The sequence below is a fragment of the Acanthopagrus latus genome, chromosome 4 (genome assembly GCF_904848185.1).
Source record: "Acanthopagrus latus isolate v.2019 chromosome 4, fAcaLat1.1, whole genome shotgun sequence".
Taxonomy (NCBI): Eukaryota; Metazoa; Chordata; class Actinopteri; order Spariformes; family Sparidae; genus Acanthopagrus; species Acanthopagrus latus.
In genome coordinates this window covers 19,102,740-19,117,448 of record NC_051042.1, presented here as the reverse complement: position 1 = coordinate 19,117,448, position 14,709 = coordinate 19,102,740, and the positions used below count along the sequence as shown (strand labels likewise).

The window sequence follows — 14,709 nt, the reverse complement described above, 5'->3', positions numbered from 1 at the left end:
TGACAGTTAGGAGAGAGGCTATATTTTTTAAAGGACAGACGAATAGTAAGATTAAAGATGGTTCTTGATTATAAAGGCCTGAGTTGAAAAAAATGTTGATAAACAAGGGTGCATAAGTTCCTGATGGTTGTCACATCATCTACATTTATTTCAATAAATTCAACAATATAATAATACTTTTTTAGACACATTGTTGATCCAGATTTCTCATCTAAAGTGTTATTGTCTGATTTCAGTCTCTGCAGATTTATGCATGTTATTGTCTCAGCCAATTGGTATTTTGTAGTAACATACAGGCGCCACAGATGACAGTAGCTACTTTTCAGGTGCATAAGGAAACCTATTGGGCCAAGTAAATGAGTTTTCCACAGAATGCCTCAATGCATGCTTTTTTGTGCTTTTAATACACGCTTAGACATGAAACATAAAAGAAAGCATATGCCGAGGTGGGTGGAAAATCAATAGCTCATGCCCACACCTTGCCCGCTGTCTGTTGAAAACCTTTTATTCTGCCTTGTTTCCTGCTACTGTACTGTTTGCTGTTGACTGTTTTTGTTTTATTGAGTTGCCTATTTTTTTTTAGTAATAATGAATACATTAAATTAACAAGGACATCAAAGTAATTTGAGCCTTGATTTGCCCTGTGTGGAGCAGCAGGGAGATACACAAAAAACAGAAATCACAGTTGTGTCATGTAGTGCCACCTTTTTGCTAGAAAAGTGACAAGAGGTTATTTGAAACAAACTTAAATTCTGATAAAGAAATTAATAATAATAACAGTTTCCAGCTCATTCACATTGTTGAATTGGTTTTTCCGATGGAATAAGCAGTCAGTGAAACTGTTTTCTAAGCCTAATGGAAATAAATTGTGATGACTGAGCATACGTAAATTGATTTAATGGCACTTCATTCCATCAGTTAAGATAACATTTTCCTCAAAAAGTGGCCAGGTTGCAATGTACTACATTTTTCCAATAAAATGTAACAGGTCAAGGACTAACCATGCGTGTATCTTGTGTATTGGGTTGAGTGAAAAGTCTCTCTAGCTCGTTGCTGTCGGCCGCTTTCTTCCCCGCTATGCTGCCGTTGACCTCCATCTCTCTCCTGGCAGCCCCGTTCAGCCCAGAGGTCCCCTGTGAAGAGGAAGAGGACTCCAGCACCACGCTGTGTCCTGCCTGGGGGGTGGCCTGAACTGTCTTACACATCATTAATCTGGGGATTACATGAGCACATCAAACACGCGTCAGCTGCATGCTCATAACAAGCGGACATTTGACCACAAATACAAAAAGTTGTTTCCACCACTGTTGAGAGATTTACACGATTGTGCTGACCTGCCGCGGTAGCTGAAAATGAGGAAGAGCACACAGAAGATGATGCAGGTGACTCCGATGTGAATGCCGATTATGATGCCTGTAGTGGATGTTTTGCTCTGTTCATCTTTCACGCAGTCGCATGGGGCGTCCAACACTAAGGAGACAATGCACACCGCAGAGTCAAAACATGTTTGTATAAACAGGACATGTCAAGGAGGTGTAAAAGAGACCTCAAGTTTGATTTTCAGACAACAGATGACACACGTGACTCAGACAAGTCAGACGTGGATGCACTGAAGTGACGTGGGACAGTGTGTGGCTGTATTTTGTTGTGTCAGGTTACCAGATTTCTCCACCGCCTCCCGGAGAGAAACGAATCGCACAGTGGAATTGCCGTCTCCGTGTTGGTTGTAAGCAAGCAGCTTTATCTCATAGACCAGTGTAGGATCTGGGCAAAAAGACAAGACAGAAAGAGATGTTCAGATAATGAAAGAAGTACAGACAAAGGACGTCTGAGATGCTTGTTTCCAGGCTCAGAGCACAGTGTCCAAGAAGAAGATCACAATGAGGATCGAGTTCTATGACTAAGAAACTACATATCTCACCCAGCTGAGTGATGTTGTACTGGGTGACATTGCGAGGGAAGGTGAAGGGACCAGTGAACAGTGGTGTGTGGGCTCGTCTGTAATACAGCCTGAAGCCTTGGTGTTGGCCCATCTTGGTGGAAGGTTCCCACATTGCTTGTATAACGTTGCTGTTCACCACCTTGGTGGAGAGGGATGGAGGCGCGGGCACTGCAACAAACAAATACGTAAATAAATGAAAAACAAATGTGACCTTCAAATCACACATTTCAAAATCTTTGAAAGAAGCTTTTAAAAGTACCCTTAACTAAACAAGATAGATCCACAGAGACCAAAAGCAGATTTAAACAAGTTTAAATTCATTAAAACAATCATCAACAAGGTAATTAATCCCAGATTATCCACGTGTTTTAGATATACTGCCAACATCTTGTGTGTTTGCATCTCCACGCATGTTTAATATCATTAAAAGATAATGCTTTATGTGCTCACCCTCCCCATGAGTGCTCTCTGTGGCACTGTCTGATGGTTTGCTGGCCCCGTGGGATGTGTAGGCCTTGACGTAGAAGGTGTAACTGGTGGAAGGCTCCAGGTCCCGGATAATCTGCTGCAGCGTAACCTTGCTGACGGCCTCCTCATACTCCATTTCCACGGGGTCTGAGGGTGGACCAGAAAGAACAGGTGATGTTAGAAAAAAGTGAGAGAAAGAAAGAGGAATGACACATAGTGAAAAAAAGGATGGGAGGAGATGGAGGAGGAGGAGGAGGAGGTGCAGGTATTTAAGTGATAGCAAATAAGATCAAGAGAGGACACAGTAAATACAATCTGTTTCTGTCATCATTTTATGGTTATTGCCCATTTCATGGTTTTATCAGAGCAGCTCTGATACTGCAGCTAATCTAGTTTGGCCCTCCGAGCCTGAATGACAATGCCTGGGTGAATTGCAGGGGTGGAGTTAGAAGGTGGAGGGGGTTAAAGGGGGAGTTATAAAGGATGTGTTAAAGTATTTTATTGCTCTTAATCCAGAAACCAACCAAGCGTAGCCACTATCTACCTCCAGCCCTCAACCTATTGGGCCATGCCATCTTGGAATTGTAATTACAGCGGAGCCTATTGGCCCCCGGGGCCCTTAATTATCCATCCGTTAGAACTACCGAGGAGAAGAGCAGCTGGAGCTGCAAGACTCTCACCACACACAGAAGCCTAAACACACATACACCCTTTTACAGTTGTCAAAAGCTGTAAACAAACACACCGTGTGTAAACAGGCATATACGTGTGCGCGTATGAACATGCACAAACAGGGAGCATCATTTAAGTAGCCCACAAACATGGATGCCAAGGCAAAAATTATTATTTCTTTATTTTTTCTTATAAATCCTAATTAAATCATCTTTAGTGTGGGAGTATAGCACTGAACATAGTTGCAGTGGGGAGGGATGCATTTGCTTTTTGTTTGTTGTTAGAACTGCTTGGTTGTCTCTGACACGTTTAATGAGTCAAAAAAAACACCATACTGAGCATGGGAGAGAAATTCGATATTTTTGGGTCGTCGCACACGGTCCATGCGAAATGGCTAAATAGCGCCCCCTACAAAGTTGAAAAATTCCCATAGGGAATGTCGATGACATTGTCGTACCTGAACAAAAATTGGTAAAGATGTTAAGCATACCCAGACGCACAAAAATGCCTCTGTAGGCCAAATGCCTCTGTAGCGCATCCCCTTACGTTTACATGTACTGATACCACATAGTTGACTCCATCAACTTCATTCCACTTCTAAAACATCCAGAACAAGTTGGTGAAGCCACATTACGAACGCCGTGAGGCTACGAGTAACAGCGTCCGTGTGGCAGCGCCACGTCTGTCGATCATTCGCCAAGAAAATACGTTTGGCTTTTTGACGGCTTTAATAAACTCGTATCATCGTGAAAATTGATACACAGGTCAAGGGTGGCGACCTCTAACATCGGATGGGGCCACGCCCATGGGCGGGGCTAAATGCCTCCATGGCGCCCCCTTGAAAACTTGCCCCCCTATAGGGGTTTTTATTAAGTTAGAAGATGAAAGCTAGTACACATGTGTACGTCGACCAGACGCCCAAAAAAGTCTTTGGCACCAACGGTCTACTCCGAACAGGAAGTCGGCCATTTTGTTTTGAATTCTCATTTTGCCACAGATCCTCCCTTTACGTTTACATGTACTGATACCACATAGTTGACTCCATCAACTTCATTCCACTTCTAAAACATCCGTTACTGCCCCCTGCTCGCACCACTGCCTCCATGCCCCCCCCCACGGTGGCGCGGGGGAGCGAGGGCCCGCATAACCGCTCGCGGTTTTCTAGTTCTATTTGAATTTTACTCATGAATGTTTCCAACATATTTTTAGCTATTTTGATCTTCAGTGGAGACTCACCTGAGGTCCGGCGGATGTGGAGCACATAACCGATGATGTCCTGAGTGTTCTGATCGGGCTCCCTCCAGGACACCTGGATGGTGGTGGGTGAGAGGGCCTCGGCCCGCACGTGTGTGGGCACACCGGGAAGTCCATCGGCCCAGAGCACAGTGAGGCGAGCACTGGCCTGTGTGGAGCCGGCGAGGTTCTCAGCGATACACTGGTAGATCGCCTCGTCAAGCTGGCTGATGCCATATATCGTCAGAGTGCTGTGGGAGGAGAGAAGAAGTGGAAGTTAAGTTTCTCCACAGCGACATTAAATCGCTGTGGGGAAGAGTTGGGGATTATTATTAAGGCTTTATAAAAGGAAAAAGCTTACAAACTCAGAGCTAGTCACAGTTCAACCTGGCCCAAGCTGTTGGAAATATTGGGTTTCAGAGCACAGAGATTCTGTTGTCCTGTGTTCTGAGGCGTCCTGGCGTTCTGACTCATGCCCATAGAGGGATGGCCATTTAAATTTATCAGGGTGAATTAGTGCTACACACGGGCTAAATGCCATTTGTTGCACTGTATCACTGTTTCACTTTTCATATCCAAATAAATGAAAGTCAGTGTTTCCTCTTTGTAAAACAATACCATGCTGTCAAACATGTCATCGCTGAAGAAAGTAATAGCAATAAGAAGCATTAAATCTACTGCTTAAGCCCATAAGACTCTGTTTCATCATTAGCAAAGTAACCGATGAAGTGAAAAGCACAATGCTACTACCTGCACTTGAACAGAAGCAGTTACTGCAGCTACTTATCAGAACGGACCAGATAAGAACTGCACACAGCAAAGGCGATGAACATGACAGTATGTCAAGAGGCACTGTGTTCAGAAGACCTCATGCAAACACATGCTTCCAATAATCTTCTGATCTCAGAAAGGTGTAGATAAATATATTTGTATTAAAAATTGTGGCTTGCCTTCACATCACTGAAATCTTCCATCTTACCATGCATACACTGTAAAAAATGTTAAGCTCAGTAAGTTATCATAACTTGTTTCTGTCATTTACTTGTAATTAATATAATGAATTATAAAATTTCAACTTAATTTGATGAGTTATTGGTATTCCAAGGTTTTAAGTCAGTTAAGTGAAATGGAAGTTTTAATGTGTCAAAATAACTTGACAGTATGAGTTTTCGGTGTTAACCGGATCTGATAACCGGATTAACTGGAAACTGATCATGACCATGATGTGACAACAATATTAATGTGCCATAAAAATAGTGCTTGTTAAAATTTCGTCTTGATCTGATAAAGGACTAATAATTTTGATATAATGATTATAAAACTCCACCTGGTTCCGGCTGCGAGAGGTACAGAGGTACTTTTGTCTGCAGTCTGGAGGACAATTTAAGGACAGGTGTGTGGTGAGGGATACAAATAGTTTATGGTGTTTCCCTTTTCAGTTATTTCAACTCAGAGTATCAAGTTCAAGCAACAAAAAATTGTGAGTTAACAACTAGTATAAATGAATTGTGTGAGTTGAAATAACATATAATTTTAGGGTTCTTTGACAAGAAAAGGTACGTTTTCTCAATTCATTATTTAACGTAGTAAGTTATTTCAACTCAGAGTATCAAGTTCAAACAACAAAACATTATGACTTAACAACTAGTATAAATGAATTGTGTGAGGTGAAATAACATATAATTGTAGGTTTCTTTGACAAGAAAAGGTAAGTTTTCTCAATGCATTATGTGACATAGTAAGTTATTTCAACTAAGAGTATCAAGTTCAAACAACAAAAAATTATGAGTTAACAACTAGTATAAATGAATTGTGTGAGTTGAAATAACATATAATTGTAGGTTTCTTTGACAAGAAAAGGTAAGTTTTCACAATGCATTATTTAACGTAATAAGTTATTTCAACTCAGAGTATCAAGTTCAAACAACAAAAAGTAATGAGTTAACAACTAGTATAAATGAATTGAGTGAGTTGAAATAACATACAATTGTAGGTTTCTTTGACAAGAAAAGGTAAGTTTTCTCAATGCATTATGTAACATACTAAGTTATTTAAACTAAGAGTATCAAGTTCAAACAACAAAAAATTATGACTTAACAACTAGTATAAATGAATTGTGCGAGTTGAAAGAACATATAATTGTAGGTTTCTTTGACAAGAAAAGGTAAGTTTTCTCAATGCATTATTTAACATAGTAAGTTATTTCAACTCAGAGTATCAAGTTCAAACAACAAAATTGTATGAGTTAACAACTAGTATAAATGAATTGTGTGAGTTGAAATAACATATAATTGTAGGTTTCTTTGACAAGAAAAGGTAAGTTTTCTCAATGCATTATGTAACATACTAAGTTATTTCAACTAAGAGTATCAAGTTCAAACAACAAAAAATTATGAGTTAACAACTAGTATAAATGAATTGTGTGAGTTGAAATAACACATAATTGTAGGTTCCTTTGACAAGAAAAGGTAAGTTTTCTCAATGCATTATTTAACATAGTAAGCTATTTCAACTCAGAGTATCAAGTTCAAGCAACAAAAATTTATGAGTTAACAACTAATATAAATGAATTGTGTGAGTTGAAATAACATATAATTGTAGGTTTCTTTGACAAGAAAAAATAAATTTTCTCAATTAAGGCAGCAATTGAACTTAATATTTTAAGTTGAACCGGCCAAATAATTTTTACAGTGCATAGCTACTCACATACCTTTGAATACACACACACACACACACACACACACACACACACACACAACCTCCCACACAAAATAATCATGTCTAGTTTCATTCTATCAGTCAACGCTTTGTCCTCGTGTTTCGGTATTTCTCTGTTTCTTCTGCTCCCCTCTAACCTGGCCTGTCCTCCACTATTACACAAGAAAAATAACAGGGGCATTATGTGTATGTGTGTGTATGCTGAGTAGGTGCTATTAGACACAAATTCATTATCCGCTCCTCTCAGTGTGTCTTTCCTTCGGCAAAAGGAAAAATAAAGCATTTAACATAGTATGGAAATGAAGCCCTGTGGCGCAAAACATTTCTTCATGCCAAGGCCATTTCTGCAGTGTTTATGTTATAATATGTGTAGGAGAAAAAGTGGGAAGGCACAGATAATTAATCCAGCGGGAACGCAGAGGGGCGTGAGTTGCAGCTTTGTCCATTTTCTCGACTTCAAGACGGTGAAGCCCTTTGGTCATGGCATTTTAAGATATAAGGAGCATTTTTCAAAAAAAGGGGAAGAAAACCTCCTGGCCTCCACTTCTCATGCTGTGCTTTGAGTGGAAACAGTGGAATTGAATGCCACAGGAGTTCAACATATCCTGCGGCATCCCGCTAATCTGTCACATGCAGTTTTGTAAGAACCTGTCGAACAGATTGTCATTGTTGTTTGACTGACAGGTAGGTTCCTCAGTGCATTACATAAAATTTTTATGAAGAAATGCCAGGATGATTCCCTCAAGACAAAACATGCAATTTACAGAACGAACACAACTAAAGGGTCTGTGGTTGTCTACCATCACCGGACTTGTGAAATGGGATGTGAAGACAATGGCATTTCAGCTCTCGACAGACAGCGCTGACTTCGGACCAGCCTCAGCGTGGTCTGTAACAATGGATTTGTAAGGACAGGGAGGTGCTCGTCTGGGTCAGCAGGCAGGTTGAATCATTCCATTTCCTTTTCAAAACTGATGATTTTCTAATCTGGGTCAGCATAGGCTGCCAGGTGGAAGCGTTATTATTCGCCCCGGTACGTCAGGTGGATTCAATCTGGATAATTATCAGGTCAAAGAGGCCCTCTGTATTTCACCCTCACTGAGCCAATCTCACCTCTGACCCCAGAGGTGGCAGCAGTCGCCAGCCCTCACCTCGCTACTCAGCCATCACATTTCTGACAGCCTTTCATATCAGCGATGGATGGAGTGTTTGCAGACAGGCAGCCCTGACCAGACGCAGCAAAGAGGCCCCTGGGGACGCACTACCTGATGCTGCCGGGGGCCCCCGATGAGAAACGCAGGGAAATTTCACAAGGCCTTGCTTGTTTCTGAAGGTACAGTAGCATCCGACATTCACATGAATGACTACACACACACACACACACACACACATACACATGTCTGACCTCATTCAAGCCGACTGATCCTGCAGACTTTTGAAATTCTTATGAAATTCCTCACCTGCAGTCAATACTTGCTTTCCAACTTTGGGGTTGAAAATTCAAGTGGTTTCAGCATTTCAGAATAGACAGATATGAAAAGTACAGTGACAAGTAAGTAATTAAAGGCAATAACCAAATATAACCCTAAATTAGTTTTTTTTCCTGAATTCTGAGATAAAGAGTGTTGAATTTTAAAGTTACTGTCTGCAAGATCCTGTGCTTGGGTTTCATTTTGGCAGCAAGCAGCTACTTTGTTGTTTTCCGGACACTTTCAAGCAGCAATTTGGCAAATGAGGGGCAATGTGTCTCTGTTTGAAGTAGGTGTTACTGTTTTCTACAACCCTGCTGAAGCTGGAAATGCAAACCACATTCCCTCTTGTTCTCAGAAAAGGATGCAGGATGTTTAGAGGAATTTAGGTGCTGCATCGTAGGCAACTGGATTTGTTTCAGTTGCCTTTGACACAACACACACATTTATTCAGGAATATCCTTTGGGCTGTCAAGTAATAATTAATACAAGTTTGATTCAATTAGAAAAAGAACAGTCTCTGGAAAACTATAGTAGTTCTTATTTGGATATGCTTCTCATTTCTGAAATATAAACATTCCTCATTAAAAAGCAAAAAAAGTGACTTTTTCAAATAGTTAAGTCAAATAGGATGTGCTAACAGCTGCCAGCTGACTTTACCTGGAATGGGCGCTCTGGACACAAGGGAAGTGTTGTTGTTGTTTACTAACATCATCTCTTGAGGTACAAACTGGCTAGCGGGTAGCTAGTAGGCATGTTAGCTTCAAAAGATGTCTCCTCAACACAATAAAAATATGTCAAACCTGTTACAGCTTCACATTCTGTTCATAAATTGAGATAATCTTTGAACGAGTGAAACTAAAAGTCTTCCGTACTGCACTTTTAATAGGCAACAGCAGAGCAGGACCACCACAGATCCATACAATGTGTGAGGGGAAAAAAAAGAGGAGAGAAGAAGAGATTTGGGAGGTCTGTGGTCGGGCTGTTTGCTTGTCTTGCAAGAGCTCCAAAGCCAAGCTGCCCTGTCTTGACAGGTTGACACCATCATTTACTCATCAGTTCAAGGTCATTTCACTGATTGATGGATAAGGCCGAGGGCCAGGGGAGTGGCTGACAGCGGGGCCTTGGGCCTGTTGTTCGGTTACTGAGGCTGTGTTTGCTCTCCGTTGTCTCTGAGCAGCACCCCATCAACAGCCAGCGCGGCCATTCTGGATCTGGAGAGAGGAAAGGGGGGAAAAAAATATGGGGACAAAGAGAGAACAGGAGGAAGAGGTGGGGAAGGGGGAGGGGAGGAGCGATGAGCTGTCTGTGGCCTGAGAGGAGGGAAGGGCCCAGGGATATGACTGATTACTGGCGGGGTCAGAGTTCAAGGCCAATGCCCAGGCCCCAGCTCTCTGTAATGGGGGCAGGAAGGGGGATGTGGGGCACCGAAAGGGGCTGCAAACAAGAAAGGCAGGTCTTGGTGAAAGAAAGTGGGAGGAAAAAAGAAAAGAGGAGAAAAAAACCCTTTGAAAGGATTCTGAAATGTCCAGATTTCTGTGGTAGACTGTTCCTTCAGACGTTCACCATTAATCATAACACGCCACGACGCTCACACACTATAACATGTAAATGTAAAAGCATCCTAAAATGATTCAGAGAAAGAGACTATATTAGAAGAACGCTCATGGGATCTTCCTCTTATTCCTTCATTCATCACTTTTAAAATAATGCAGGCTAGCTTTCAACCTCACGATTATTACACTGTCGGATGTGAGGTCACAGCTCCTATGTGTTGGATGATTACACTCTTCAGCTTTAGCGACTTAAGAGTGAGGCGAGTCCTTATACATAATTAGCAACAGCTCTCACAGAGGCTTCAAATAGCTACAGCAGCATGTTTTACAGGAGCCTGGTCAGCAAAGGCCAATAATGAAAGAGGTAACGATAATGTGTGTGTGTGTGTGTGTCTGTGTGTGCACATGTGCGTGTATCAAGATCTGTTGCGTTGTGACTCGGAGAGCAATCACACAGCTCCAACGTGATCAGTGAACGCCTGTTTACAGAAGCAGCCAATCAGCTCTCCTCTGACATCATCTTATACAGTGTTTCACGTCGCTGCCACATCTCCGTGTGTGTTTTGTGTGTGCACAAGGAGGAGTTAAGGGGCAACGCATTTGTGAATTTTCATGTTTGATTATGCGTGTGCACAGAATGAATGATGGCATGCTCCGCCGGGCTATTTGTGCACATATGGGCTCACTTGCTTTTTGATTAATGTGTGTGCATGCGTGCGTGTGAATGAAATGTACAATCGATTCCCCTCCCTTCGCTTGTCCGATTTGCTTTTGAAGGTCAGCGTCGTGAGAGATGGCGGAGGGGCGAACCGTCCGCGTGTGTATATTCTGACACTAACACACACAACCACACACTTTAATTAAAATATCTGTGCTAGGTACGCTGCGCTCATTGTATATCCAAGCTTCCCATATCAGATATAGTGTGCGTACGTGTGTGTGTGCGTGTGTGTATGTAAGAACAGAATCATTGTGCTGCCCAGAGCGGCTGAATATCATTTGCATATCATTACTGTTGTTGTGATTTGGTTCTGGAGGTAAATTGTGCCCCGTGCTGTAGGATTTTCTTTCCTTTCAGGACCTCCACCACACACCACATGGCTTTTTGGGCCCCAGGTAAAACTCACCCTACTATGAATTTCCAACCCGGTCTTTCCATAAAAATTTCATATACAACTAAAATTTACGAGGTGGCTATGGCTCAGTGGGAGAGTGTGTTGGCCTCTAAGCAATAGGGGTTGGTAGCCCAGCACCATCAATGTAGGTACACCACCATTCAAACGTCTGGAATATCTGTTTTATTGATGCATCTCCAACAATAATAGTCAAACACAAAATGTTTTATGTACAGTGGAAATAGCTTCAGCCCCAAGAGAAGAATTAAAAAATATATATTTAACTTAAATTTATTCGATGTCCCCACAATGTTCCATGTAGGTTTGCAGCTATTTAGCATGGTGGGAAAACGGTAGGTAGACAGTCATCATACCATGAGCGTTTCTAAAGTGTTATTAAAAATGTACGTATATCAAGTTTATATCATGTTTCCCGGCTGTCATGAGATTATGTTTTAGGAAATTTAAATAAAGCGTTTCTCAACCGAGAGGCCCTTTTCAGTCTTTTCAGGGTCAATGTAGCAGATAATAACACTAAAAATTGTTCAGTGCCATGAATATGATGCCATGATATATTTGATATTAGAAAAATCTCATATCTCATATGTTTTGCCCTTCATAACCTTTGATTTTGATTTAGTTTTCAGTCCAAAAAAGTGTAAATGTCAGTTCATAGCTCAGACAAAAAAAAAATGTGTTGTGTGTGCAGCCAGTATTTTGTGATCGAATACCAGAAGTGCTAACCCAAGACTGACCTTGCTATTCTGAGGTTTACAGAATAGCTTTGGTAAAACAACCGGCCTGTTTGTTGGAAGTGTTATTTTGCACTTGACGCTGAAACAGGAACCTGTTCATATTCAAATCTGCAAAGACTCTGACGTTAAGCTTCCAATGTGTTTTTACCAGTGACTGGTGATTTATTATATTGTTATTTAACATTACTGTTTCGAAAATGCTTCGTACAAAATAACATCTATTTATATAGGGGACCAAAACTAGAACCTAAAGGCAGGAAAGGTCATTCAAATAAATCGAGTTTAGCCCTCTGACTGAACTGGATCAAGCTTTTGTGGCAGGCGATTCCAAACTTCTGTCCAGTACTGTACATGAAGTGAAAGTAATATGATTTCGGACATAATTATGAATTATGTCGATATCACTGCATATAACTTACTTGTGTTAAGAAAGTAGCATTTGATATTGTTGTTCAACAACAGACTGACAAAATGTTTATACTGAACAAACCTGAAAACGGTTCACATGCCATGCAGCATGTTCTTACTGAATGAGCCGGCAGATGTTCATATATCTAATTTGTTTTCTTATAACAGGTTATGTTGAGGCGTACATTTTTGACTCTACTTTGATAAATATATTTTAGTTTTGGAGTTTTGGAAAACTGTTTGGTAGGGCTAAGGGTTAATGCTCAGATTATCTGTCATATGAGAGAGTGACTGCCATGATGAATCGGATTATAATGTGTTCTCTCTGCTCGCCCCACAGCTCACCTACATATTACAAACTCTTCGGATCCACATCAAACTGCTCTGCTCTCTGAATGGCTGACAGCATTTCCTGGTCAACTAGCTGAGTTTATGAGCTAATTAGCTAATGGCAGATCTCAAGCTGAGGCCTGCCTCTTAAGCCAATCACAGTGTGGGCTTTGTGATGCATGCGATCCATATTACAGCAGGTCCATAGCATGCACTAATGGTGGCAAGTGGAAATGCTGTGATGCTCTGACTACCCGCTCCATCTTTCTCTCTCTCTCTCCTCATTTGTTCATCCTGCTGACTCATCATTTCTCTTTTGACCACTTGCTCATTTTTCTTCCTGTTTTTTGCCTGACCTCTCATTTATTTCTTCCCTCTCTTCTTTCCTCCTTTGTTAGCCCCTCGCTCCATCTCTCTCACCAATATAGACTGGTGGAGGCAAAGTGGGAGTGGAGCGGTGCATGTGAGCGATGGAGGTGTCTGCTCCCGTCACTCACTGCTACGGAGTGCAAGTATTGATTCTTTTTGGTGCATATTTAATACATTCACTTCATATTTCTCTCTCTGAATAATAACAGCATGCACGGATGGTTGCCTGCCAAGGTCAACTGGAAAAATTTAACTTTTCGCGTGCAATAATGCAGAACAGAATTTACTCCAAAACACATTTGCTGGATGGATGGAGTAAAGCAGTTTTACGCTCCCACACCCTGTTGTGTTAGCAACAGGCTGGACGCTTAAGTCTCCATGACATGTTATCTGATATGATACCGTAAAACTCACATGCAGCTTTTCTAAGGTGTAACTGTTTGTATTCATCAAACCCTGAGCAGAAAATAAGATCGAACATGCAGTTGGGCAGCTGAGGCTCAGGAGGTCGACTCGGTAGTCTACAAATTGGATGCTTTGACCACGGATTCCCAGGCTGCACGTCAAAGTATCCACTAGATACTAAACCTTACATTCCTCCTTATGGCTGTTTCATTGGCGTGTGAGTGTGTGAATGGCTGGGTGTAGAAATAAGAGCATATATACCCAGCCTGAACCTGTTGGGACCTGTTGGGCTGGCCTAGGTCAGGACAAAAATGTAGACATAAATGTTGGGTTGGGTCACATCAGTAGAAGGTACTGTACTGCCTGAATGTAGAGTGGTATTGTAAAAAGTACTGAAATAAACAAATAAAACAAAAACAAATAAACTTAAATATATTAGTTAAAAAATATTACTTACTAGCAAAATTGAAAGTCCCTCATACAAATAGTGCTTGAGTAAATCTTGGATGAGATAACTAGTAACTAAAGTCAACTAAAGTAACATATACATATAACATAGCGTATGAATGTTTGTATTGCGTGAACGTGACAAGTTCTGTAAAGCACTTGAGTAGTCAGTAGACGAGAAAAAGCACTATAACAATGCAAGTCAATCAAATAATCCTAAACATTATCTGTAAGATAGCACTCCAGTGTGTCACACTGTGCAGTTACTGCACCGCTGAGCCTGGCAACTAACAGAGGGTCCTCACGACATTCCTGGGGACCGCCATGGGAAGGCATCCAACATCCAGTCAATACGCTGCTCACATAGAAAGGCACAAATAAATTGAGGCTCATGTCTTGGCAGGCTTGAATTCCAGCAGCTGCCATGTTACAAGCAGCAGAGACGCAGAGAGATTGCACATGTGATGAAGCCAATGATCAGATCAAGGCAGTAGTGATTAATGCTGACATCCATATTACGTCCATGGGCAGGCTCCAAGTGTGAGAAGATACAGTGAGTGTGGGGATGGTTGGGAGAGAAATCTGGGCTGTAAATTAATGTTATTAAGGTTCTCATGAAAATGGATTTTGATCCAGATTCTCTGCAGGTTTTTCCAGAAGGTAATTTGTCTATTAGAGGGTGTTTAAGAGTGTCCAGCGGGAGGTTAAACACCAGCAACATGCAATGTTCACAACCTGGCAGCCTAAAAGTTATTCCTTATGATGGCTTAAGAAATTAGTAACAGCAAACAATTTGTTTACCTTCACTAAAGCAATTATTAG

At 41.3% G+C, this 14,709-nt stretch overlaps 1 protein-coding gene across 1 annotated transcript in view; it reads right to left on the bottom strand.

Moving 5' to 3' along the window:
- Positions 1-14,709, bottom strand: part of igdcc3 (immunoglobulin superfamily, DCC subclass, member 3) — a 66,573-nt gene that overhangs the window by 8,753 nt on the left and 43,111 nt on the right. Inside the window, exons 8-13 of the mRNA XM_037096487.1 lie at positions 4,319-4,566; positions 2,393-2,557; positions 1,922-2,110; positions 1,660-1,764; positions 1,335-1,470; positions 1,002-1,212 (exon numbers count right to left, since the gene is read on the bottom strand). Of these exons, the coding sequence (XP_036952382.1) occupies positions 1,002-1,212; positions 1,335-1,470; positions 1,660-1,764; positions 1,922-2,110; positions 2,393-2,557; positions 4,319-4,566 (1,054 nt within the window). The remainder of the gene's footprint in view (positions 1-1,001; positions 1,213-1,334; positions 1,471-1,659; positions 1,765-1,921; positions 2,111-2,392; positions 2,558-4,318; positions 4,567-14,709) is intronic.